This window comes from Penicillium solitum, assembly GCF_028829755.1.
Source record: "Penicillium solitum strain IBT 25940 chromosome Unknown utg000001l_segment0_segment0, whole genome shotgun sequence".
NCBI lineage: Eukaryota > Fungi > Ascomycota > Eurotiomycetes > Eurotiales > Aspergillaceae > Penicillium > Penicillium solitum.
Window position 1 is genome coordinate 5,531,696 of NW_027072121.1, and position 25,522 is coordinate 5,557,217.

Consider the following 25,522-nt stretch of genomic DNA (forward strand, 5'->3'; position numbering starts at 1 on the left):
GGAACATAGTATAACCCATTTGATACTTCGTACTTCGTATCTTTACTGTCAATGGAGCAAAACCAGGCTCAGTTCTAGGTTACACAGTGGATCAGCTCATGTCACTTTAGGTTGGGTTGTTTTCAATTTTCTCTCTTATCTATTTAGTTTTCATGCATATTATATTACAGATCTATCATACACTAGCCAGAATGATACCTCGGATAAGTCTCAGCAATCAGCTCGACCGAAGTATCGCGGGAAGGATACGATATCCCGAACGCTGGAGACACCAGTCAAATATCCCAGGAATCGATCGAATCCGAGCCCAAAGCCTCCATGAGGAGCAGAGCCCCAGCGTCTGAGGTCAGCATACCATTGGAGGTGGCTCAGGTCCTCGTCCGGGGTGAGATGAGGGTACAGCGACTCGCCTGAAGCTGGATCACCAGATTCGGGAATCTGTCGGGGCTTGATCAGACCGTGCTCACGCATGTTCTGGATGAGATCGGGTAGGCGATGCTCGCGCAGGGAACCCCCGGCGACTTCGCTGACTTCGGGGAGGAGCAGGTCGAAACATGCTACTGTCTCCCCGGGCGTGTTGCTGTCGTCGGTGACCTGCGAAGGGGCCATGTAGAACGGCTTGACGGATTTCGGGTAGTCCGTCACAAAGACAGGACGTCCTTGATGGAGCATCTCGACGATATACTTTTCATGCTCAAGTTGTAGACCTCCATTCCATGTTGGGGGGTGCTCAAATGATGCTCCGTCTTCGGTGACAGCACGCTGGAGCATCTCTACTGCTTGGGTGTATGTAACGCGATGCCATTTTGGCCCATCCATTAGATCGGTCCATCTTTGCCTAAGAGATCCCGTCTCCTCGGCGCTAGTATCCTGGCCCGGCTCGCCAGACCTCTTTGCCGACAAAATCTCTTGACCCACAGGAGTTTTATATAGACGACGCGTCAGATCGCGTAGTAAATGTTCCACTAAGCCAGTAAGCGAGTCAAGATCGGACATGAAATTGACCTCGGCTTCGAGCATGTAGAACTCGCTGAGGTGGCGCGGTGTATCGCTCTTCTCCGCCCGGAACACAGGTGTCAATGTCCAGACGTTTCCCAGCTCCGCCGCATAAGCTTCAAGGTGAAGTTGCGACGATACCGTGAGGTATTTTGGCGCACGGAAGAAATGCTCGTTCTCGGTGGTGGGTGTAGCAGCACCACGTGGTGCCAACGTGAACGTCTCGCCTGCGCCTTCACAATCCGAGGACGTTATAAGGGGAGGCTGAACTTGGGTAAAAGCTCCGTCCGGATGAGAGTGGAAGACATTGCCAAGTTGGAACATGCACTCGGATCGGAAGCGCGAAAGGAGAGAATTGAAGGGTGTTCGAATGCGAAGGTGTGGAATCTGGCGCAGGAAGTCGGGGCTGTGGTACTTCTTCTGGATCGGAAACGTCTGCAACCATAGATATCATGGTTAGCGTGAGGTCTGACGACAGTTGGGGGAAAGCTGTTGGGCTCACCTCTGGGTCCGATGCGCCTACAACCTTGACATCGGTTGTTTGGAGCTCATGAGTCTGCTCTTTGCCCGGTGGGCAAGCTTTCCATATGCCTGATATTTCGATCGCAGTTCCGGTTGACAGACTAGAGAAGAGGCGCTCAAATTAGTCATTGTTGACAAACAGGTCGAGAATCACAGCTCGCGCGCGGTCGAACGTACTCTGCTGCTTGCGCGGGTTTCAGAATTGCCTGCAGTGGCTCCACGGTCGAGCCATCAGATATTTCTGCGAACGCAAAGCGTTTCTGCTTCCGTACAGACCGAATGAACCCGTTGACTTTGATTTCTTGGTCCTCAAAGCTGCTGGCTCCACCGTTCTTGCTGGCCTGGAGGATCTGCGCGCATCGCACGACAGAACGGGAATTAATTGAGCTGTGGCTAAGTCTGCCCACAGACGTGGCGAAGGTTCGCCGCCATATCTGCATTGCTGGAGGTGTGGGTTGGACGATCGGGGAGTTCGGAGGTGCCAGAAAACTTATCGGCGTTGATGTCGGTCCGATTAGCATTTCGCCATGTTTAACCGGCCTTGTACTGGTCTTTGAATTTTCTAACACAAAACAAATATAGATGTTACTATAACGACTAACGAGATAGTTATTAGCTCTTTGCTAGGATTTTTCCTAACTAAGGGGCTATTTAGAGTGTGAAAAGCTTTGGTAAAGGAGCGAGTATATATATAGAAAAATATATAAATTGGAAAGTAATACCCATGAACCTATAATTGATCTTCAGCCTCTATAATAACCCGAGACAATTGAAATGAGGTTGGACCATCGCGGTCTTCTTCTGCGACGTTGACTCTGCCCTGTCGAGAAGCATCTCGACCACAGCGTGTCCGTTGACAGCCAAGAATGGCATCCAGCCATAGTTATCTTTCGAGCCGACATCGGGCATCCCCGTGTCAAGGAGTATCGTCAGTATAGCCTCATTATTGGCTCAAATAGCAAGATTGGAAATGACCGTACCGTAATTCAACTCTCTCCTTTCAGTAGATACTAAGGAATGCGTAGAGAGGACCCCATCTCGCAGTTCTCTGATATAGCATCAAAAGTCTGGCTTAGCGTAGGTTAGTTTACCCCTACGCTTGCAAGTCCGACGCAAAGGATAAGGTGGAAAACATCAATTGGTTACTAGAGGCCGATGGGGCCATTAGGTGCCAATCCTGTCCAAGTAGTTGGTTTTTTGGGTCTTGGATTTCTCCTTTTCTTCCCGTCTCCATTGGCCAGAACAAGTGAAGTGGTAAGTTGTGGTAAGTTATTTGCATGCTCTTCTCTTGGCTATCGATAGAAAACTATATGCCCTTGATTCCGAGAACAAAATATGTCCCGAGTTTCCCTTTTCTACCGTCTTTTTGCCATTTTCGTCTCTGTGTTGATTTAAGTATTCCTTCTTTTGGAAATTTGCTCGTCATTTGAAATGGTATTTAAGATAAACCTATAATTCATGTATGTTGTAGCCCTCGGATTGTCTCTCTATACAAATTCCCTCATACATCGTGGCACGTGCTTTTAGACCAACCATATCACCGGTAGAGTCTACTCCGGACCAATCACCCTGTAGATGATCAGCATCAGATATACTGGGAAGAAAACTATATCGTAGAAGCAACTAAACCCTGCAGCCTCTAGGAACCCTACGGAATGACACAAGTGCAACGGAGGAGCGACAAGTATAAATTGTGACAACAATCCATCGGATACAATTCACCATTCTCTCAGCCATTCTACTACTCTCCCAATCATTCTACTATTCTCTCAACAACTTTACCATTCATCACCATGGTCGCCACATTTATCGACATCAATCCCCGGACGCCACTGCTGAAGCAGCTGGAGGAGCAACCGGAGGCTGGGTCCTGCGTGCTTGTCAATACGTTCCATATTCCAGCCGGCAAGATGGAGGAAGCTTTTGCTGCGTGGAAGATCGATGCCGCAATGGCAAAGAAACAGCCAGGATTTATCTCCACCCAACTTCACCGCGGTGTCAATGGAAGTGACATGATGCTGAACTATGCGACCTGGGAGTCTACCGCTGCGTTGAAGGCCTACTATGATCTTCCCGAGTTCAAGGAATCGCTCAAGAACTACCCTGATGGAACCGAGAGTCGAATTGTCCTCTACCGCAAGCAACACATCGACGGCATTTGTCTTTCCTAGGCGGACAAGATTCCAAACGTCAATCCTTCTGTGAATCAAGCACTACGCATAGTTGCAACTGGTCGGGATATTAGTCTAGTTGAGGGATATCCTTTCTGTCTTCACCTTCATCTCGTCACCTTCATCTGGCATTTGGCACCGAAATGATATGGAGGGTTCTTGTGCAAAGAAACAAATCTCTTTTTTCTTTCTGTGTTTGTATTTACTGTTGAGACAGTCACCTGCCTCGGTGCCTGGTTTGTCGTGCTTCACTTAGCTATTTAGCTAGAGTCCTGTTTATTTATAGAGAATAAATCCTTCTCCTCTTCTCTTTGTTAGTAGCCAGACCATTTACTTTATGCTTTCTGTTAGCATTGTGTATAGATGTAGAGAGTTAGTTTCTTTGCCAAATGACCACTAGTTACAATGAAAAATGATTATATAAGTATAGACATATGGATTAGTATAGGTGATTAATACAGGGCCGGTTATAGAAGCCCAATATAGCTAAGGCAGTTCGGAGGTTATACTTTCTACTATAGTGATCTTACGTTTACCAAGTGACACTCAGATTAAAGTATAGGTGCTAAGAGAGACTTTACTTAATAGGGTTAGACCACTGAGTGGAATTGTTGTGCTAATAGTGTCTTGTTAGAAACCATTGACTGTATCAGTTATAGCACTAGATGTTATGCCGGTAGTAACTTTTTTCTTTCGGAAAGGCATTTATATCCAAACGACCATGTCTGACTACAATCTCACTACTAGTATATTATCAAGTGCTGTACAACAGTTTAATATATAACGGGTCAGTCCTATCGATATATGTGTGTGCACTTTGTCTTTTCAAGATAACCCAAGTCATGCATTTGACGTGGATATCAAACAAAATAATACAGGTAAAGCCAGTTAAAAGGTGGATATTAACACCGCGTGGGATACCTAGTTTGAGGACTCGAAACACCCATGAATGACTAAAACAAAGAGTGGAATTTCAACACTACCGAGAGTAAATGACATCACAAGAATTAAGCTAAACTGCAGCTAAAGGAATGACTGAGTCATTAGATGACCCTTGAAACAAAAAGAGAAACAGATGTTCTTTGCCTCACTGCGAAGGCCGTCGTGCATAGATCGATCTTTCCTCTTCAATCATATCAATCGCATCCATGAGGTCACCATTTGCCATAGCCGCATACACAGCCATCCTCGCCCGTCCGCCCGCCCGTTCATCTCCGTAGCCTATGTCGACAAGAGCAGAGGCGCATCGTTCGATTGCCGCATCCTCAGCCTCAATAGCACTGGTATCAAGTACCTTAGAGATCTCGGCCATCGTCACATGTTCCTCTGGGAAGCTTCCGGGAATCTGCTCATGAGAAGAGGCGCCATTTCGTTCTCGCCTAGATAGACGCGCCCATGTGTCTGTTTCCGCAGGAGCACGCGATCTATCCCCAAGACGATGCATACTTGCGGAATGCTTGAGGGGATTGTGACGGTCAGTCTCCGCAGCATGCCAATGGCTTGGTTTATGAGTTTTGTGCTCAGTGGCTCGACGCCTCAATTTGGGCGCACTTTGGGGGCCATTGAGATCCACCACTGGGCGCACAGTCTCCTTGGAACCGGAAGAATGGCCAAGCTGTTCCCGAATTGCTTTGCTATGGTCGGAAGGTCGTCCGGCATCAACGACCGATGATAGATTGGCGGCTGCATCCATATGAGAATCTGGTTGAGGTCGACTAAACGCATTCGGTGTAGGATACAAGGGTAAACCGTGAGTGGAAGGTCCTTCACGGTGCTTTGGGTTGTTTGGTGATTGGCCATGCAAATCACCAGTTACAGGTGCTGTTCTGCTGCGTTCCTGCCGATTTGCAAGCAGTTCGGCCTCCCATTGAGACACAGGCGGGAAACGAGACTCTGTATGCAAATCCGAGGAAACACCCCGACCACTCAGTGGATCATTATGCTGTGAACTCGTCTGGGGTAAAAGCGAGGGAAAACGTGCACTGAATGCAGGGTCCTCGCTTGGAGAGTCAAGTAGTGCGGACGACTCTGTCCGAGCTTGACCAGGATCAGCACTCTGCGTGAGATCTACGAAACTAACAGACTTTCTCCGATTGTCCGTCTTGCCAGGCTTGGATGGACTCTTTTGTTGCTTGACACTAAGCGGGGACCAAACGGCATCGCTCGTCTCAGCCTGAGGGCGCTCCGTCTGAGTGTCGTGTGTCGCTGTACTGGCATTGGGTGAAATCTGCGTCGGACGCACACTTTCGATGGGGGGATGATGCATAGGCTCAAGGTTTATCGAGTGACCGTCAATTACGGCACCTTGCAATGCTTCCATTGCAGCGAAAGCCGGATAATCCGAGGGGAAATTAACGTAACCAAAGCCAGCATGTCTTCCTGATTCGGCATCTAGCGGAAGATCCACCTTGACAAGGAATCCCTTGGCAGCAAACACATCCTGGATCATCTTGTCGGTAACCTTGAAACCAACATTCCCAATGAACAAGGATTTAGTTGCTGGACCGTTTTTCGATTCCCCAGGCTTGACTTGTGATGTATGTGTAGCATTCAACGGGGCATTGAACGCAGGGGGAGGAGGCCGAGGCGCAGGCGCAGGTGGTCCTTGCGGCCAGTAAGTGAAATTCGGCAGAGGAGGACAGGGAGGCGGGGGTGCATTGTAGGTTTGGAATGGATTCCAAAATGGAGCAGGCCACGAGGGAGGCGCCCAATGATTTGATTGAGCGGGTGTAGGTTGACCATGATGACTTTGGAAGGGAGGTACTCCTGTTTGTGTGGTATTATATGGGGTCGATTGGCCTGGGCCTGCTGTTGATTTCTCATTTGTGGCTGTGCTTGAAGGATTTGGGTTCCAGGTCTGGGAATACATAGTGCCCGGAGCCGTAGATCCATTGTTTGCAGCAGTGTTAAAGAATGGCCCGGATGCTCCAGGGTTTGGCATCTCGGAAGTCGAGGTCGATGTAGGGGCTGTAGTTGACGTAGGGGCTGTTGATGCAGCGCGTCCGAACTCGCTTTCAAATGCGGCAAATAATGTTCTTCCGACCTCGTTGAGTTCGGAGGCCATCATACGAAAACCATCAGCGGCATTCTCAGCGACAGGCCTTCCTGCTTGGAATGCATCTTCTGCCATTTGCCTTCCACCGTCTGGGAGATTGTTAAAAGCGGTTCTTAGGTGAGCCTCAACCGTGGCGAGTAGTGTCCGCAGTGACGCTTCCACGTTCACAGGCAGAGATTTCTGTGCAGTCTCAAATTGTCTCTGAGCATTCTGTAGCTGTCGCTGTAGGTCAGGAATTTTTGATCGCCATTCAGATTGTACCATAGTAGCTCCGTTGATCAGCTGCTCTAGAACCTGTGCCGCTAGAATCTCAACAGGATGAGGGGATCGCTCTGAGTTTGTGTTGGCTGATGGCTCAGTAGTCGGTGGTGAATTAGGTTGAGGCACTCGAGTCTCCGGGGACTCAGCAGCATTGAGCATCTCTGCTAGCTCAGCCTCAAATGCTTCCATAAGAGGCCGAGGCTGATCTCCAGAGACCGATGGCGAGGTAGCAATACGAGGAGCTGGGACTCCATGTTGCTCTTCGAGGACAATGGCCTTGGAAGTAGCTTGCGTGTCGTTCTTCTCATCATCCAAGTCTTGTTTCGGAACGTTGTCTTCAAATCGCTTCCACAACTCGGTCACAGAGTTTGATCGGCGAATATCAAATATGTGCATTGGACTGATGTCACCGGGAGAAGGATCAACGGATTCAAGCTGTGTATTAATGTCAAGGGGCTCTTCAAGGCGCTGAGAGAGCTCGAGAGCGGATCCAACCTAAGGAATAGGGTGAGATTTTGATTTGATGATAGAGAGCCCTGTCGCCGACAGGCTGTTGTGAACTTACGGTGATTGTTTCATCATCATCATCGTCATCCATGTAAGTCAACCTTGCGCGGGGATGGTTTGAAGCTAAATCATCGTAATCTGTAGCAGAGATCTGGACCACTCCTGCAGGGGTACGAGAATCCGCAAGCTGCTCGGGTTGGTTCTGAGTGGATACCCGAAGGTTTCTGATTTGGAAGGGCTTCAACATCGTGGAGAAGATGCCCCGTGAGCCTTGCGGATCAGGAACACGAATAGGTGGGGCGGTGTTACAGAATCGAAAAGCAGAGAACGAGAAACTAGAGTTGATAGAGTTGATAAAGATATGAAATGGTTTGGAATTATGATGCCTCTGGGGCTAGTTTGGAGACGGGGGGTGTGTATAAACGGGAAAGAAGATCACGAGTTTCATATGTTGCTGCCTGTGGCAACACTTCCAATTTTTTCAAGTTTGGATTTTCCTGCAAGGAATGGGGCAAAAAAAATATTCAAGAAACTGGGGAAATCCAGTTTTCAAAAAAGTACATGGGATATGGGATATGGGATATATTTCAGGCAACAGGATAAAGAGAGAGAGACCATGAGAACATGATGAAGCTCTCTGGTGGATCCCCCGCTCCAATCACGTGTCACTAGCTTTTCGCCTCGAATCCAAGGCGTCGACTCTGAATAACACCGGACATTTGAATGGATTCAATGGACATTGAATAATACTAATTGAGAATTATGTACTCATAACGTCTCTCAATGCCTGCGCGACCATATTCACTCTTTTTCATCTACCTACATCTCTCATTTCTACGATAATACCAATGGCTGGTCCATTAGAGACGGTACATCGCATGAACGCCCCCGAAACCTAGCATTCCGACAACTTCGATATCACGTCGCGCCGCTCGAATACGCATAGAAACCAATGGCGACCTCGAAGTCTGCGCCATTGCAGACTCCAGCCAATCGCAACGTGAACGACGTCGTATTAGGCGACCTCTTGTTCAAGCCATGGAACCAATCCATCTACCCTGAAGACCTCGTCGCCAAGGATGCCGATCGACTCTACGTCTGTCGCTGGTGCTTTCGATACTCGTGTGATGTGGATATATTCGAGGAACACAAACGCGCCTGCGAGCATCGCATAACCCCACCAGGCACGAAAGTCTACGACCATGGCGGGTATGCAGTGTGGGAGGTTGATGGACAAAACCACAAACTTTTCGGACAGAATCTGTCCCTTTTCGCGAAACTTTTCCTCGACCACAAGACAGTCTTTTTCGATGTCGCAACCTTCCTGTACTACATCCTCACTTTCACCGACCCGGATGACCCCGGCAGCTACTACGTGCTCGGCTTCTTTTCAAAAGAGAAACTTTCATGGGACGCGAACAACCTTGCCTGCATTCTGATATTCCCGCCTTACCAACACAAACAGCTTGGGAAGTTGTTGATGGGGGTCAGCTACAAGCTCAGCGGATGGGACTCTAATGGTGGGTGCATCGGTGGACCAGAGAAGCCACTGAGTGAGCTGGGCCAGAAAAGCTATGTCCGTTTTTGGGCCGAACGCATTGCCCGATTCTTGCTCCGCGGCAAACCTAGCGGTAGCTCGCTTGGAACCGACCAACAGAAGCCAAGCTCAACCCCGAAAGGCTCCCGCAAAAGACCCTTGCGTGAGACCATTACCGTTGAAGAACTCGGCCTGGGAACTGGTATGTTGACAGAGGATGTGATCACTGCACTGAAGAGCATGGGACTTTTTGAACCCCAGGCCACCCCCAAAAAACGTAAATCCACCCGTACAGCTGCGGAGGAAATTACTGCGCCACCAGGTCAGATGGTCACCATTTGCAAATCTGATGTGTGGGAGTGGGCTCAAGCACATCATCTTTCCCTGGACGACCCAGTCAGGGAAGAAGGCTTTGAGGGACTTTGGCCCCCCGATATCGTGTCTGATGGGGATGGCCAAAGCGTTGCCTCGGAAGAAGACTGATCCCCCCAATGAGACAGCTTCCAAGTTTATGTACGATAGCGCTGATTACTTTTATTTCCCTTCTAACGACGACAATGAGAAGCAACGTGAAGTTTGTGCATTTTTGAATAGATTGGCTCTTGGCCCCTAACTTTGTAAGGGAATCAAGTCTTTAACCCTTTTAAACTTTACATGAACCGCCTGACTTCGTAAATGAGAAAGTGCATTACTCTTCCTGACCACCGGGACCACCGGCACCGGCTTTGCTCATCTGCCGAGCCTTCAGTAGCTCATCGCACAGAAGGAGGTTGGAGGCAATGCCTGTGCTGGAAGCGATGCAGTTGCGCAGAACACGGAAAGAATCGAAGACACCCTCTTGGACGGGATCCATGGGTTCGCCAGTGACCAGATCCAGACCGACAGTGTTGCCATCAGTGGCCTCATCGTGAAGAGCAGCCAGCGAATCCTGGATATCGTGGCCTGAGTTGGCAGCAAGAGTCTTGGGGATGATCAGGAGGGCATCAGCGAACGCACCAACACCCCACTTGGCCTTACCCTTAACGGTCTTGGTGAAGGCCTGGGACTGCAGGTGAACGGCACATGCAACTTGGAATGCACCAGCTCCGGGAATGACACACCCATCGACAATGGTGTTGTAGACAGAGCGCAAACCATCACGAACAGCATCCTTAACCTGGGTGATGGTGTGTCCATTAGGACCCTTAATGAGGATAGTCACAGACTTAGGATCCTTGACCTCTTCAACGAAAGTGAACTTCTCCTCGCCAAGCTGGTGCTCGTAGACCAGACCAGCCCACCCAAGAGCATCCGGAGACAAATCCTCAACACTGTTCTGAGCAGTTCCACCACAGACTAGCTGGAGACGCTCCATGTTTCTGCGCTTGGCTCTGCGAAGAGCGAAAATGCCATTCTTAACAAGAACATCCAAGCTGAGGGGATCGATACCCTTCTGGTTGATGACAACGAATCCCTTGTTGGGGTCGTTTCCACAAACCTCCTTCTTGAGTTCCACAATCTTCTGCAGCTTCGCATCCACAAACTTGCGCTCACTCTCAACCAGCTTATCTCTCTGCTCGGCGTTGGAGTAGTAGAATCCGGAGTTAATTTCGGACTTCTCGTACTCCAGACTGACGTTCAATGTCAGAATGAAAGCGTTCTCCACCCGCTTGGGCATGTCGGGGTGTCTGGCACCGTGATCCAAGGCAAGACCACGGATAAGCTGGGTATCCGATGACGACCGGTGCTGCATCGTCATAATCTCAACCATGTGCAAATCAGGCTTCTCAGGGGCTTTGTGGATGGCGAGCACGGCATCGACGATGTCGGGGGTAAGCTTCTCGGCGAGAGCACCGCTAAGCTTGGTGGAGAGGGAGGTACGGGCAACAGAAAGCAACAGCTCTCGGTCAATAGGACGCTCGAGCTTGAAGTTTTCAAGGAACTGTGGGTAATATGTTAGACCGATCTCGAGATTCGACTTTCAGTCACCATTACATACTTTCAAGGCCTCGGTCTTGGCAATCTCGTAGCCATCAGTGATGACACGGGGGTGCAGACCCTCCGAGATGTGACGCTCCGCCTGCTTCAAAAGCTCTCCCACCAGCAAAACAACAGATGTTGTTCCATCACCGGTGATATCATCTTGTGCGGTCGCAGCGCGAGCGATCATAACCTTTCAATTTCGTCAGCAACGTGTAGGAGACTCTCGAGGCAATTTAGTCTTACAGCCGTGGGGTTTTGGATTTGCTGTTAAATGTTAGCTTAGAAGCTCCAATTGCAATGATTCTGAGGGCAGAACGAACCATCTCCCGCAACAAAACGTTTCCATCTTTGGTCAATTTGATCTATCATAGCAAGCTTGTATCAGAAAAGGGATGTTTCGTGCCGTTCGAGAGGAATCGGGGATTGCATACTGCGCCTGCACCATCAACCAGCCTAAGTTTTGTCAGCTCCATTGCCTTTGTATGCGAGGTGTGTTCATGGAAAACTTACATCTTCAAAGTTCCCGAAGGACCCAGGTTGGACTTGAGAACATCTTGAAGACCTTCACCGGCACCGATGTTCACCTTCAAGGCCTCTCCTCTCCGCTGCGTGAAATGTTAGTGTGCGGGCACATCATTGAGGGGCCATCTGGGAATATTTTCCATACCCTCGACTCCGCCTTGGGGTTAAGTAGTTGAGTTGCAGACATCTCCCAGGTAATGAATGACAGGGTATCACGTCCAATAACTCAAAAATATTAAATTAAGGGATGGTAGAGCGCTTGTTCCACGTTAGGTCCGCGGCCAAAAAGCCCACATTCGAGCATCCATATGGTCACGTGATTATATCAGCGGGACGGGTAAACGTCTGCTCCGATGCCTACCGTCATACCTCCGGTTCGGTGCCTTAGGATTCGCACTAGCGGCGAGAAAAAAAAATTGTCCATTTCCAGCCGTCGCCAACCTCACCAGCAACCCATCAAATTGAACATTGCGAGGTTTTCTGGCCGGTGTTGCAAGTTTTTATCATTATCTTGTGATTGACCTTGTATTGGCCCTTACACGATGGCCGATTTCCTACTTTTCGAGGGCCCTATGGGTTACTCGCTTTTCAAGGTCGCCCACCAAGGTGACTCTGTCGGCAATGCCTTGAAGGAAGTTCAGGAGGGTGTCAATGACCTTGCCAAGTTCGGCAAGATGGTTGAGCTTTCCAGCTTCCTGCCTTTCGAGTACGCTTTATCTGTCTAAATGAAAAGGTTTTCATTTTTCATCGTCCACTAACAATGTGTAGGAACAACAAGCAGGCTCTTGGAGAAATCAATGACATCTCCGAAGGTGTCGCATCCGAGACTCTAGTTTCTTTCCTTGAATTGAACCTCCCCAAGCCGAACAAGAAGAAGAAGGTCATCCTGGGTCTTGCCGACAAGGCTCTGGCAGGAAGCATCAAGTCCGCTTTCTCATTTGTGGACTGTGAGACTGGTGATACCAGCGAGGTCGTTCAGGATCTTCTCCGTGGTATCCGTCTCCACGCTGGCAAGCTCCTCAAGCAGCTGCGCGATGGTGATATGGACACTGCCCAGCTCGGTCTCGGTCACGCTTACTCCCGTGCTAAGGTAAAGTTCTCCGTCCAGCGTGACGACAACCACATTATCCAGGCTATCGCCATTCTGGATCAGCTCGACAAGGCCATCAACACCTTCTCCATGAGAGTTCGCGAATGGTACTCGTGGCACTTCCCCGAGCTCGTCAAGATTGTCTCCGACAACCAGCGCTACGCCGAGCTCGCCCTTTTCATTAAGGACAAGCAAGCCCTGACCAACGACCGTCTGCACGACATCGCTGCCCTTGTCGAGGATGACGAGGCTGTTGCCCAGAGCATCATTGATGCCGCTAAGACCAGTATGGGTCAAGAGATCTCCGAGGCTGACATGGAGAACGTTGTCGCTTTCGCCGAGCGCGTTGTCAAGCTCGCTAAGTACCGCAAGTCTCTCTACGCTTACCTTGTTGCCAAGATGAGCGTCGTCGCCCCTAACCTTGCCGCCCTGATCGGTGAAGTCGTCGGTGCCCGTTTGATCTCCCACGCCGGTAGCTTGACCAACCTCTCCAAGTACCCCGCCTCTACCGTTCAGATTCTCGGTGCTGAGAAGGCCCTTTTCCGTGCCTTGAAGACCAAGGGAAACACCCCCAAGTATGGTCTGCTGTACCACTCTTCCTTCATCGGTCGTGCTGGCCCCAAGAACAAGGGCAGAATCTCCCGTTTCCTCGCCAACAAGTGTTCCATTGCTTCCCGCATTGACAACTTCTCCGAGGAGCCTAACACCAAGTTCGGTGAGGCCCTGAAGAGCCAGGTTGAGGAGCGCTTGGAGTTCTACTCCTCCGGCGCCGCCCCTACCAAGAACGAGGTCGCCATGGTATGTTGAGCTCTAGTTACCCTATTGAATAGACACAAGTGCTAATAATTTACAGAAAAACGCCATGGATGCCGTGCTCGCTGACCTTGATGTCGATGCTGACCAGAGCGATGCGGAGATGGAGGATGCCGAAGCCGCCAAGCCTAAGGAGGAGAAGAAGGAGAAGAAGGAGAAGAAAAAAAAGAAGGAGAAGAAGGAAAAGAAGGAGAAGAGAAAGTCCGTGGGTGGTGAGGGCGAGTCCGACAAGAAGAAGAAGCGCAAGCACGATACGGATGCCGAGCCCTCCAAGAAGAAGCAAAAGGCCTAGATGTGCAAAATGTTTGGACTTGGGAGTCTTCGTCATGGCGTTAGGTTTTGCTTTTGTCTTCATGACTCGATTGGTACGGCTTGCAGGTATTTGTAAATTATTACCAGGCCTTTTGCCTCAGCAGCTCTGACTATCGCTGCTCTGATATTTTTCAATTAAGTGTTTTAAGTTGTTCATCATATGAATACTAGTAGGCTACTGTGCATGTACGGAGTAAAACCAGATTCAAAGAAACCCCATTTTTATTACTTGCAGAAGTGAAAGACAAAAGAGACTAAAAATACTCCCTTGATTTATATCGCATGCGCGGCCAATTTAGTGGCGATCACTGTACCCCACAGTCTGATTCAATGCCGAATGTCCAAGACCAAAACCCCTCTCAGCCCTGACCTCCATGGGCTCTGCAGAATGAAGACCTTCGTTTCCTGAGAACAACTTGGTGGTGGATACCCTATTTATTTACAAATGAGATCCATCGGGTTGCTCAGTGACGTCCCCACTACGTCCGTTTTCAGTATGATGCCGACAGGCTTACCTTCATCTTTCTCTCCCAAGCGCAAACGAGAGCCCTCGGAATCAGACTACTATAGCCCCTCAGCATCACCCACGTCGGTAGCCTCTGTCGACAGTTTTGAAGACGTTTCACTTCGGGACGAGGACGAGCTGGAAAGCTACAGTCCTCGCGCTGCAGTTGCTGGACGATTCGGAGAGTTAGCCATCCGTGGCGACCTTCTTTCAGACCCTGAAACCTTGACTGTCAACCCACGGCGAGGATATTCGGCTCTACCAGCACTGGAAGCATGCGAACCTGACAGCCACGAGCTCAATAATATGCCTGAAGCCCTACCGGCCACTAGCAGCGAACCCGGTGACCGCCAAGCGCTACAATTCGAGGCGCCCGCAACACAGGATCCGACTCCCTTGCCCAATTCCCCATCAAAGTCCCCATCAAAGAAGAAATCTGCAACTTTTTCTCGCAAGCATTTGAATCCCTCATCGCCATCCAAACGCAAGCAACGACTATCCCCTCCTCTTGCGGACACTCCGTCTGAAGAAGACCCGCTTGTATGGCATGATTCGGAAATAACAGGCCACAATCCATCCGACCCAACGGACGATGGATATGGAATCAACGGTATAGGCTTCAAGCCCACTGCCTCAATTGCGTGGGAACGATCACAGAAGCGACAAAAGCAAGTGGCAGAATGGAAGAATCGCGAAGCCCGGGAGGCTCGTGAAAGACGGCGCGAAAGAAGGAGGGATGGCGTTGAGCTAGACAACTTGCGCGGCTTGAACGAAGGCGCAATTCAGAAGCGAGTGAAATTCAATTTCTAGCGGGGCAAGCATGGCTGCGCAACACGCAGCCACATTTTGGATATCTTTACTTCGGCGTTTCTCTCTTCGGGTGCAGGCATATGGGGGGGGGTTTACTTCTCTTTTTTCTTTCACACAAGTGGGAGAATCCAACGATGATTGGTTGGACAATATGAACTTTGCAGAGAGCTATGATACACAGAGATGACTTATGACATGACATCGATCACCACTTGACCTTGATCCATTGATCGGAATATACAGTTTTCGAAACACCGCATGAACTCCACGACTCCTTTTCGTGAATCAATAGTACTACCAGAATTTGTAGTTGGAGGGATTGGTCCAACTCTTGCTCTTCCTTTCCTCCTCAGCAAGACGCACGCGCAATGCCGCTTCCTCCTCTGCCGTATCCTTCTCACGTTGTTTCTTGGCTTTCAATTGGTTCATCAGATCGAGGGCTTCTGCCATGCCACTCAATTCGTTGTTTCGTCGCCAGCGGCAGTATTCATATGAGGCTAATGAAGTGATCGCAAACATGCCAACAGCCCAGTTTCCAGCAGACCATAGATAGTACCGCCCTGCATGCGTATATTAGCCCCGTGATTCCAGTGCTCCAATACCGAAAGAGTACAGCTATACCTTTCAGCACACCTCGTAGACCACCAACTCCAAATCCGACACCAATGCCAGTCAACAAGGATTCCCGAGCACACGGTCTTTTGTGCAGGGTGGTCATTTCGGAGACCGGGAATGTTCCAATAATCTCGGAGTATGGCACATCCTTAGGGTTCTTGCCTCGGGGCTTATATGTTGCTTTGGCGAGCGCGTTCGCGGGTTCCTCGGGGTTTCCGAAGGCATCCCATAGCTTTCCAGTTTGTGACTGAGACGGATTGTGTTTCGGTTTCTGCGAATCGGCTAGGTCATTGGGGGTTTGTGTGTTGCTACCAGCCTCCGGAAGAGAGCTGGGGTCTCGTGAGTCTTCCGCCATAGTTGTGTAGAGTAAATTGCCTCTAGATTTCCACTCCTTGTCTTCATCCGCTATCGAAGAGGATCATCAATATCGGAGGAATAGATAATCCAGACTCTGCTCCAAAGTAGATAGTTATTCCGGAAGGCTGACTAACACCTTTGACGCGCATGGGCGGTACGCGAACGCGTCGGGACCATCGAAATCGATTTGATTAGAGCAGATCGTAGGCCATTGCTGGACCCTCCTAGAGGCACAATTAGCCCCAGAACCAGATCTCATTATATTTGCGCCCATCTGCTCTTTCTTCTTTTTCTTGTTCCATCGGACATTTACCAAGTGCGCATTTCATGCTCCACACTGGTCCCGCCCTTTGAAAGAGGTACTTTAACACAGGCCCAGTCGGGCGAAGCGTCGCAATGCCTCCAAGAAAGCCCAGCAAGTATGGAAACAAGTTCCGATCTAGTGCTGCATCCTCGAATCCTCGACGCTCCAAAACGGTCCAATTCAACTCCTTACGATCGACCGAGGCAACCTCCCAAGATGAGAAATTTGAGGCCATTCGGTTGGCCAACAGCATCGATGAGACTCTCGGCTTCCCACGATTCGAGTCTGGCGAGACAAGGGCCGGCTGGTTGGTCAATATGCATAGCACATCAATTGAGGACTCGGACGTGCCTGGAGGTCGTGCCGGCGTGGATTATTACTTCCTGCAGGACGACGGAGGAAGTTTCAAAGCCACTGTGGAATACGATCCATATTTTTTGATTGCAGTCAAAAAGGGCTACGAGATGGATGTAGAAGAGTGGTGTCGCCGAACCTTTGAGGGCATGATCAAAAAATTCAAGCGACTTGAGAAAGAAGATCTCAACCTCCCAAATCACCTTCTCGGCTACCGGAAGACCTACATCAAGCTCAGCTTCGCCAACGTGAGCAACCTTTTAGAGGTTAGGAGGACCCTCCTACCTCTCGCAGAGAAAAACAAGAAAAATGAGAGTGCGATGGACGCATACGTTGAGATGACTAGGTTTGTTCTGCATTACATGATTCGATTTGAACATTAGCTAATTCATGGTTCTCATAGCGCGACTGCTGGAATCGACCTTTTTGACGACGAAATAATTAATGAGCAACGACCTAATGGCAATCTACAAGCGAGTGATTTTATTGTTGATATTCGAGAATACGACGTGCCATACCATGTCCGGGTCTGCATTGACAAAGGTTGGTGTTTTCTGCGTCTCGGCGAGGCCTAATAGCTGACATATTGCAGACATTCGGATTGGAAAGTGGTACAATGTCGAGGCAGACCATGGCGCGATATCGCTGACCTGCCTGGAAGACCGGCTTCAGCGTGCCGATCCTGTCGTTCTCGCTTTTGATATCGAGTGTACGAAGTTACCGCTGAAATTTCCCGACGCCACGATGGATCAGATTATGATGATTTCATACATGATTGATGGGCAAGGGTTCCTAATTACCAACAGAGAGATTGTGTCCGAGGACATTCATGACTTCGAGTACACTCCCAAACCAGAGTACAATGGACCTTTCATTATTTTCAATGAACCCAATGAAAGGGGAGTCCTTGAGCGATTTTTCGAGCATATCAAAATTTCCAAGCCTACTGTTATTGCGACATACAACGGTGACTTCTTCGATTGGCCGTTTGTGGAGACAAGAGCCAGTATTCTGGGACTTGACATGTATATGGAGATTGGCTTCCGGAAAAACAGCGAGGACATCTACCAAGCCGACAACTGTGTGCATATGGATTGTTTCGCCTGGGTCAACCGTGACAGTTACCTTCCCCAAGGAAGTCGTGGTTTGAAAGCCGTGACTGTTGCAAAGCTTGGTTACGATCCGGATGAACTCGACCCAGAGCTTATGACACCGTATGCGAGCGAAAGGCCACAGACCTTAGCTGAATACTCAGTTTCCGATGCTGTTGCAACCTATTACCTGTACATGAAATATGTCCACCCGTTCATCTTCTCGCTCTGCACGATCATTCCCCTTAATGCCGACGAAACTTTGCGAAAGGGAACTGGAACTTTGTGTGAGATGCTTCTCATGGTTCAAGCCTACCAGCATGAGATTGTCTTGCCCAACAAACACAAGAATCCCCCAGAATCTTTCTATGAAGGTCATCTTCTTGAGTCAGAGACCTACGTTGGCGGCCACGTTGAAAGTATTGAAGCTGGTGTGTTCCGAAGTGATATCCCTACTCATTTTACCGTCGATCCTACTGCGATTGATGAGCTTCTCAAGGATCTCGACCACGCCCTCAAGTTCAGTATTGAGGTTGAAGAGAAGAAATCCATGGATGATGTCGTGAACTATGATGAGGTCAGGGCACAAATTGTGGAGCGTTTGCTCGATCTTAAGATCAATCCAGTCCGGAACGAAGTGCCTTTCATTTACCATTTGGATGTCGCCTCCATGTATCCCAACATCATGATCACCAACCGATTGCAACCAGACTCCTTGATTGATGAGTCGAATTGCGCTGCCTGCGACTTCAACCGACCTGGAAAAACCTGTGATAGACGCATGCCTTGGGCATGGCGAGGTGAATTCTTGCCTGCCAAACGTGATGAATACAACATGATCCGACGTGCCACAGCAAATGAACGTTTCCCAGGCCGGTATCCAAACTCTCCAATGAGGTCCTTCGGCGAACTCAGCATTGAAGAGCAAGCTGGAGTTGTCAAGAAACGGCTGCAGGATTACAGTAAGAAGATTTATCACAAGATTCACGACAGCAAGACGATGGAGCGGGAGGCTATCATTTGCCAAAGAGAAAACCCGTTCTATGTCGATACTGTGAGAGACTTCCGTGACCGCCGATACGATTTCAAGGGCAAGCAAAAATCCTGGAAGAACAAAGCCGATGGTTTGCAGTCGTCGGGCGGTTCAGCCGCTGAAATCGAGGAAGCCAAGAAGATGATTATTCTATACGATTCTCTTCAGCTTGCACACAAGGTCATTCTCAACAGTTTCTACGGATATGTGATGCGAAAGGGTTCTCGGTGGTATTCCATGGAGATGGCCGGTGTCACTTGTCTGACAGGCGCTCACATTATTCAGATGGCAAGAGAGCTTGTCGAACGCATCGGTCGTCCCCTAGAGTTGGATACTGATGGTATCTGGTGTATGCTTCCGGGAGGATTCCCCGATAACTTCTCCTTCACTCTGAAGAACGGGAAGAAACTGGGTATCTCATACCCTTGTGTCATGCTCAACCACCTCGTCCATGCAAAATACACCAACCACCAGTACCAGGCGCTTGTCGATCCGAAAACTTTCAAGTACGAGACTCACAGCGAAAATTCCATTTTCTTCGAAGTGGATGGACCGTACCGGGCAATGATTTTGCCAACGTCGAAGGAGGAAGACAAGAACCTGAAGAAACGATATGCAGTCTTCAATCACGATGGCTCTTTAGCTGAACTCAAGGGATTCGAAGTCAAGCGAAGAGGAGAGCTGAAGTTGATCAAGATCTTCCAGACGCAGCTCTTCAAATTCTTCCTGGAGGGCTCTAATCTTGCCGAGACCTACGCCGCTGTGGCCCGTGTTGCTGACCGGTGGTTGGACGTTCTATACGAGCACGGAACGACATTGGCCGATGAAGAGCTGATCGATCTCATTTCGGAAAATCGAAGCATGTCAAAAACCCTAGAAGAGTACGGTTCCCAAAAGTCCACATCCATCACGACGGCAAAACGCTTGGCGGAGTTCTTGGGTGAACAGATGGTCAAGGACAAAGGCCTTAACTGCAAATACATCATCTCATCACGCCCACGGAATACACCTGTCACTGAAAGAGCCATTCCTGTGGCTATCTTTTCAGCTGAAGAGAACATCAAGCGATTCTTCTTGCGCAAGTGGCTAAAAGAAGATCCTGGCGATATGGATCCCCGAACTGTGATCGATTGGGACTATTACCTCGAGCGATTGGGATCCGTGATCCAGAAGTTGATTACCATTCCGGCTGCGCTTCAAAAGCTTCGAAACCCAGTGCCTCGAGTTGCCCACCCCGATTGGTTGCAACGTCGGATCAACACGAAGGATGACAGGTTCAAGCAGAAGAAGATGACTGATCTATTCACTAAGTCCGAGAAGACGCCACTTTCGTCGACAAACGCCAATATCCTAGAGCATCGGGTTCAGCATGCTGGCGATCTAGATGAAGCAATCTCGGGCTCGACTCAAAAATCGAAATCACCCAACAACAAGGTTTCCCAGAAGAGAAAGCATCCAGAAAACGCTTCGAAGACAGCTCTTGACCCCTTCGCTAGCTTGCCAGCAGTTATGCCATCGATGTCAGAAAACTACGAAGGGTTCCTCAAATACCAGAAGCAAAAATGGAAGATCCAAAAACAAGCACGGGTTCGCCGTCGTCAGCTGTTTGGTGAACGAACCAACGTTGCCTCAGATTCCTTGAGTAACTTCTTCCGCAATCAAGCTCAAATGCTGTACATCAGCACATGGCAGGTCCTGCAGCTTTGCGATACGGGCGTTCCGGGAGTTGTGCGAGCTTTTGTACTGATTGACCAAAAGATCCACGCCCTCAGCATTAGAGTTCCACGGCAATTCTTCTTGAACTTGAAACGAGACTCTTTGCCGGACATTGACGTTCCAGACTGTGAAGTCGAGAAGGTCAACCATACCCTACCCAACGGGCATCCCTCAGTTTACTTGTTCAAAATGTCTTTGTCAGAAGAGAAATATCTAGAAGAAGCCGACAAGATGGATATTCTCTTCCAGCACCCTAGCGTTGAGGGTGTTTACGAGGGAAACATCCCGCTAAGTACTCGAGCGGTACTCAAGCTAGGAAGCCACTGTACCTTCGATGAACAGCAGCGTGGTGTCCTAGGTGACGGCTTGGACAAGGGCTTTGACCTTTCAACGTTGCTTCATACATCTTCTGAGCAGCCCTACCTGATGGACTCGTCATTAGTGTACCACTACCTATATCACATTGTCTCTGGGGATAGACAAATCTTCGCAATATTCTCGACATCCAAGAATGAGGCGCACATTATCGTTCTAAACCGCACAAGAGATGTGCAGGGTCTTCCCAACGTCGATAAAATCTACACTGAGCTTCTCACGCGTAAGATCCAAGCGGCATCGGGTGATGAGTCGCAGCATGCGTTCGACTACCAGGACAAGATTCATTTCAAAATCACCCAGGTGATGACGCGAAGGAAGGCTCATCTTGAGGTTGGTGATCTGATTAGAAAGATTCGAAATGATGAGGCTCAGCCTGCCGTTCTTGTCATTCAATCCCAACAAAAAGACCGCCTGTGTCACGACATTCCGATCTTGAAGGAGTATCCAGTATTATCTGTGAAGCCCGAAGCATCGGATATGGAACTTCCTCCACTAGGTTGGCAGGCATTCGTTGCAAGACGTCTAGTCACACGCTATCTATACTTGTCTTCTTGGATTCAGCACTTGACCATGCTCGCGCGGTTCGGTGATGTTCCGCTTTGCAATCTAGAAAGTGAGGATCCTCGATACCTCATCGATATCTCGTACGCCAGACGCCTTCAACAAAACAATGTTGTGCTGTGGTGGTCATCTGGCCCGCGTCCTGATCACGCGGGTTATGAAAGGGATGACATCCTAGGTGCCTTGGACAAGGTCAACATGCCATCTGTCAATGTACCAGGTGCTTACTCCACAGTGTGCATTGAACTCGAGGTTCGCAATCTGTCAATCAACACCATTCTGACATCTTCTATCATCAATGAAATGGACGGCAGTGATACGCTACTGGCTCCTTCTGGTGATGGTGAAGACACTGGTGTTTTCTATTCAGAGAAAGCATTTGCCTCTGCCGGTGTTGTCGTTCTTCGAGAGATGGTAAAACACTGGTGGACAGAGGCCTGTGCGGGGAACAACATGGCCGACATCATGGTCCAGCATCTGATCCGATGGGTGGAAAGTCCTGTGTCTTGTCTCTACGACCGGTCTCTGCATAATTACGTGCGATTACTGTCACGGAAGTCATTCCAGAGATTGATGGCAGAGTTCAGACGTGTTGGCTCCCATGTCATTTTTGCCAGCCCTACTCGCCTCCTTCTCCAAACCACCAAGACTGAGGTTGGCAACGCCTATGCCTACAGTCAGTATGTCCTCAAGTCAATTCGCGCCAACCCTTCATTCCACTTTATCGATCTAGAGATCAAGGAGTACTGGGACTACCTCGTTTGGTACGATGAATACAACTACGGAGGCAAGGGCTGTCGAGAGGTCACCGAAGCGGATGAACAGGATCTCGAAACAGCGATGCACTGGCAACTCAGCCGGTTCCTGCCAATGCCCATGCAAACTATCTTCCATGACTGGATTGTTGAGTACATCGAACTGATGCACGGCTTGAAACGGCCGGAGCTCCAAGACGGAGAACTGTCTTCAACACCTCGGCCAACACAGATTCCCATTGGACGAACAAACGAAGCAGACGACGATGAGATCACTGCTATCCTCTCCGATCGATTCTCGAAGCCATTGAAGAAGCAAATCTCGGGATTGATCCGCAGACAACGCGACGAGATGCTTCATCCCGAGCTTGCCTCCGACTATGCCTTCCCCGTTTTGCCAGGAGTGCTAGTCGGTCCCAAGGACAAACGCAACCCGTCTTTGGAGTTGACGAAACTGCTGATGCAGGTTCTGAGTTTGTCCAAGACAACAACCCTGGAATCTCGGTTGCTGCGACGCGAGCTTCTTGCCCTTTTCGAGGTCCGAGAATTCAGCAAGGAGGGCCGATTCGAGAACCCTAGTGCTAGCTTGAAGCTCCCGGAAATGTCCTGCAACTCCTGCTGTCTTATCCGAGATCTTGATCTCTGTCGCGACGAAGATGTGCTGCCTGATGCCAGCGCAGAAGCCAGCAAATCTACCCAGCCCTGGCGATGCCCCTTCTGTCATGCTGAGTACGACCGTTTGGCGACTGAAGAGTTCCTCATTGGTCAAGTCCATGGTTTTGTTGTTGAATGGCAGACACAGGATATCAAGTGCTCCAAGTGCAGTAGTCTAAAGATCAGTGATTTCATGGAGCACTGTTCTTGCAGTGGTACATGGACTGCGACAGTTGATCGAAAGGAGATCGAGAAGAAACTACAAGTGTTGGAGAGTGTGGCCAAATTCCACAAGCTACAACTATTGGAGCACATTGTCGGGGAAGTTCTGGAGCGATTTTGAATGTACTATTTGTTTTGATTTTTGTTTTTCTTTGTTTTTTGCATTGGGTTGGCGTTGAGTCGGGCAAATGTAAATAGTCAACTGGGCAGAAATGCCTATCCAATAATCGCGTCGTCGTTTATTTTTAAACCTCGGCTTTTATAATTCCAATTCCTATTTTCTTCCAAGATTCTATATTTTGATTTCTAGATTTTAAACTGTCTAATGGTCTCATCTGACGTTTCAGCCCTTCCCAGTAGCCCCGCCAGCGATTCCCTACGATCTTCGACTTCAAACCCCCGCAGCCCTCGGAAATCATCAGAAACCCTTGGCAATACCATAAGCCATATAGCTGTCCACGGGTAATCAGCCCTTGTCGCCCAACTGTGAGTAATTTCCTGCGCACTTTCACTCCTGGGTCTTCGCACTGGACTACTGTGCCACTTGACCGCAAGGCTGACTTTGACTCGCGCAGGTACATAAGGACAGGCGTATATAAAGCGCAACCCTCGAGTCGAAACCCCTCTAGCACTGTGCTCAGTCCTTCACTCGTCCTCTGCGTCACACGAATTCCCCATCCCCCCACAATTCGCGTCGCGCATCCCCCACTTGGTTTTATTCGCAATGGCGGCACAACCCCCGAGCGGTCAGAAGCCGAAGGTTCAACCGTGCCGATACAAGACCGGAAAGACACTGGGCGCTGGTTCGTACTCTGTTGTGAAGGAATGTGTGCACATCGATACCGGTCGCTATTATGCGGCGAAGGTCATCAACAAGCGTCTCATGTCCGGGCGGGAACATATGGTGTGTGCTGGGAGAACTCCAACTACGGGAGATAAGAGCATGACTGACCTCTTCTGAAATATACAGGTCAGGAATGAGATCGCGGTATTGAAGAAGGTGTCGCTAGGCCACCAGAACATCCTCACGCTGGTCGACTACTTCGAGACTATGAACAACTGTGTGTTTCCCTCTTCCATGATAGCTACAAGCGCGACCCCACTGACGAATGATGCTGTATAGTATATCTTGTCACCGATCTCGCGCTGGGCGGGGAACTATTTGACCGCATCTGTCGCAAAGGCAGCTACTATGAGTCTGACGCTGCAGACTTGATCCGCGCAGTGCTCTCCGCCGTGGCCTATTTGCACGACCATGGCATCGTGCACCGTGATCTGAAGCCGGAGAACCTGCTTTTCCGCACGCCAGAAGACAATGCCGATCTATTGATTGCCGATTTCGGATTGTCGAGGATCATGGACGAGGAGCAGTTCCACGTCCTGACGACAACCTGCGGAACGCCAGGATACATGGCACCGGAGATCTTCAAAAAGAGCGGCCACGGCAAGCCAGTGTAAGTTCAACTCATTGGCGATTATTTTATCTTTTACTGACAACATCCCCTTCCAGCGACATCTGGGCCATCGGCGTAATCACCTACTTCCTGCTATGCGGATACACGCCCTTCGACCGGGACTCCAATCTCGAAGAGATGCAAGCAATCCTAGCAGCAGACTACTCCTTCACGCCGGTCGAGTACTGGCGCGGTGTATCGCAGGAAGCGCGCAACTTCATCAACAGCTGTCTGACAGTCAACCCACAGTCCCGGATGACAGCCCACGAAGCTCTCCAGCACCCGTGGGTTAATCTGGCCGCCGACAGCGGAAAGGTCGGCTCGGGCGAAGATCTGCTGCCAACGGTCAAAAAGAACTTCAATGCGCGTCGCACGCTGCACCGTGCTATCGACACCGTGCGGGCTATCAACAAGCTCCGCGAGAGAGGCGGTTTCACAATGGATGGCGCTTTGAGCGTTGATCCTAAGCCTGAGCGTGTTAATGGTGATGAGATTATCGAGGAGAAGCATAATGCTCCTCCACCTGCGCAGGTTAATGCTGGTGGTCCGACTCAGATGCGGATTGATAGTCGTGGTAATGCGCGCGGGCAGACTGAGGAGCAGATCCGGGCACAGGAGCGGAGGGTCAAGGAGATGGTTGCTGGTTTATGGAGTCGTACTCCGCGTTAGGAGGCGTGGATATGTATCCTTGGCTTTTGTATATGCTTGTTTCGTCCGTGGGAATGTTCATATTTGGATTTGGGAGAATCACTGGCTGCTCTTCTCTGGTCTGGGACTTTTTGTTTTACTTGGATCCTTTTCAATGTGTCTGCATATTACACCATTATCAAATACAATGAATTATGCCAGTGTTTTATAATCAATAATTCTCGGATGAGGTCTCGGTTTGAAATGCTTGTTCACTATCTTTATAGAGCTGGGATGCCATATCAAATTCTCGTCATGACTGCGGACGTCCGAACCAT

General features: G+C 49.5%; 10 protein-coding genes across 10 annotated transcripts; 6 read left to right on the plus strand and 4 right to left on the minus strand.

Moving 5' to 3' along the window:
- Positions 1 to 210: 210 nt before the first annotated feature.
- On the minus strand, positions 211 to 1,958 carry N7455_002087 (asparagine--tRNA ligase SLM5; the record flags this gene model as incomplete). The annotated part of the gene is made up of 3 exons (XM_040951247.2): positions 211 to 1,431; positions 1,499 to 1,619; positions 1,696 to 1,958. The coding sequence occupies 3 exons, from the start codon at positions 1,956 to 1,958 to the stop codon at positions 211 to 213; spliced, it is 1,605 nt and encodes a 534-aa protein (XP_040817628.2).
- Positions 1,959 to 3,311: 1,353 nt separating this feature from the next.
- N7455_002088 (antibiotic biosynthesis monooxygenase family protein) lies at positions 3,312 to 3,689 on the plus strand (the record flags this gene model as incomplete). Its single annotated transcript, XM_040951480.2, has 1 exon — positions 3,312 to 3,689. The coding sequence occupies one exon, from the start codon at positions 3,312 to 3,314 to the stop codon at positions 3,687 to 3,689; it is 378 nt and encodes a 125-aa protein (XP_040818152.2).
- A 1,087-nt stretch (positions 3,690 to 4,776) lies between these two features.
- N7455_002089 (RNA recognition motif domain-containing protein) lies at positions 4,777 to 7,884 on the minus strand (the record flags this gene model as incomplete). The annotated part of the gene is made up of 2 exons (XM_040951961.2): positions 7,571 to 7,884; positions 4,777 to 7,500 (listed from the first exon to the last, which is right to left on the minus strand). The coding sequence occupies exons 1-2, from the start codon at positions 7,757 to 7,759 to the stop codon at positions 4,777 to 4,779; spliced, it is 2,913 nt and encodes a 970-aa protein (XP_040818613.2). The 5' UTR covers positions 7,760 to 7,884.
- A 580-nt stretch (positions 7,885 to 8,464) lies between these two features.
- On the plus strand, positions 8,465 to 9,532 carry N7455_002090 (putative histone acetyltransferase (MysT1); the record flags this gene model as incomplete). The annotated part of the gene is made up of 1 exon (XM_040951099.2): positions 8,465 to 9,532. One exon carries the CDS (start codon positions 8,465 to 8,467, stop codon positions 9,530 to 9,532), a length of 1,068 nt encoding a protein of 355 aa, XP_040818401.2.
- Positions 9,533 to 9,737: 205 nt separating this feature from the next.
- Positions 9,738 to 11,720, minus strand: N7455_002091 (chaperonin-containing T-complex subunit CCT6; the record flags this gene model as incomplete). Its single annotated transcript, XM_040951403.2, has 7 exons — positions 9,738 to 10,970; positions 11,028 to 11,201; positions 11,255 to 11,275; positions 11,332 to 11,373; positions 11,443 to 11,464; positions 11,522 to 11,616; positions 11,679 to 11,720. The coding sequence occupies 7 exons, from the start codon at positions 11,718 to 11,720 to the stop codon at positions 9,738 to 9,740; spliced, it is 1,629 nt and encodes a 542-aa protein (XP_040818578.1).
- A 355-nt stretch (positions 11,721 to 12,075) lies between these two features.
- Positions 12,076 to 13,728, plus strand: sik1 (snoRNP complex protein NOP56; the record flags this gene model as incomplete). Its single annotated transcript, XM_040951709.2, has 3 exons — positions 12,076 to 12,239; positions 12,302 to 13,421; positions 13,477 to 13,728. 3 exons carry the CDS (start codon positions 12,076 to 12,078, stop codon positions 13,726 to 13,728), a joined length of 1,536 nt encoding a protein of 511 aa, XP_040818670.2.
- Positions 13,729 to 14,193: 465 nt separating this feature from the next.
- Positions 14,194 to 15,063, plus strand: N7455_002093 (uncharacterized protein; the record flags this gene model as incomplete). Its single annotated transcript, XM_040951067.2, has 1 exon — positions 14,194 to 15,063. One exon carries the CDS (start codon positions 14,194 to 14,196, stop codon positions 15,061 to 15,063), a length of 870 nt encoding a protein of 289 aa, XP_040817768.2.
- A 294-nt stretch (positions 15,064 to 15,357) lies between these two features.
- On the minus strand, positions 15,358 to 16,033 carry N7455_002094 (uncharacterized protein; the record flags this gene model as incomplete). The annotated part of the gene is made up of 2 exons (XM_040951472.2): positions 15,358 to 15,623; positions 15,685 to 16,033. The coding sequence occupies 2 exons, from the start codon at positions 16,031 to 16,033 to the stop codon at positions 15,358 to 15,360; spliced, it is 615 nt and encodes a 204-aa protein (XP_040817840.2).
- Positions 16,034 to 16,431: 398 nt separating this feature from the next.
- Positions 16,432 to 23,224, plus strand: N7455_002095 (DNA polymerase epsilon catalytic subunit POL2; the record flags this gene model as incomplete). The annotated part of the gene is made up of 3 exons (XM_040951295.2): positions 16,432 to 17,039; positions 17,097 to 17,236; positions 17,286 to 23,224. The coding sequence occupies 3 exons, from the start codon at positions 16,432 to 16,434 to the stop codon at positions 23,222 to 23,224; spliced, it is 6,687 nt and encodes a 2,228-aa protein (XP_040818069.2).
- A 603-nt stretch (positions 23,225 to 23,827) lies between these two features.
- On the plus strand, positions 23,828 to 25,226 carry N7455_002096 (serine/threonine-protein kinase; the record flags this gene model as incomplete). Its single annotated transcript, XM_040951569.2, has 4 exons — positions 23,828 to 24,007; positions 24,074 to 24,164; positions 24,227 to 24,557; positions 24,614 to 25,226. The coding sequence occupies 4 exons, from the start codon at positions 23,828 to 23,830 to the stop codon at positions 25,224 to 25,226; spliced, it is 1,215 nt and encodes a 404-aa protein (XP_040818475.2).
- Between the last annotated feature and the right edge of the window lie 296 nt (positions 25,227 to 25,522).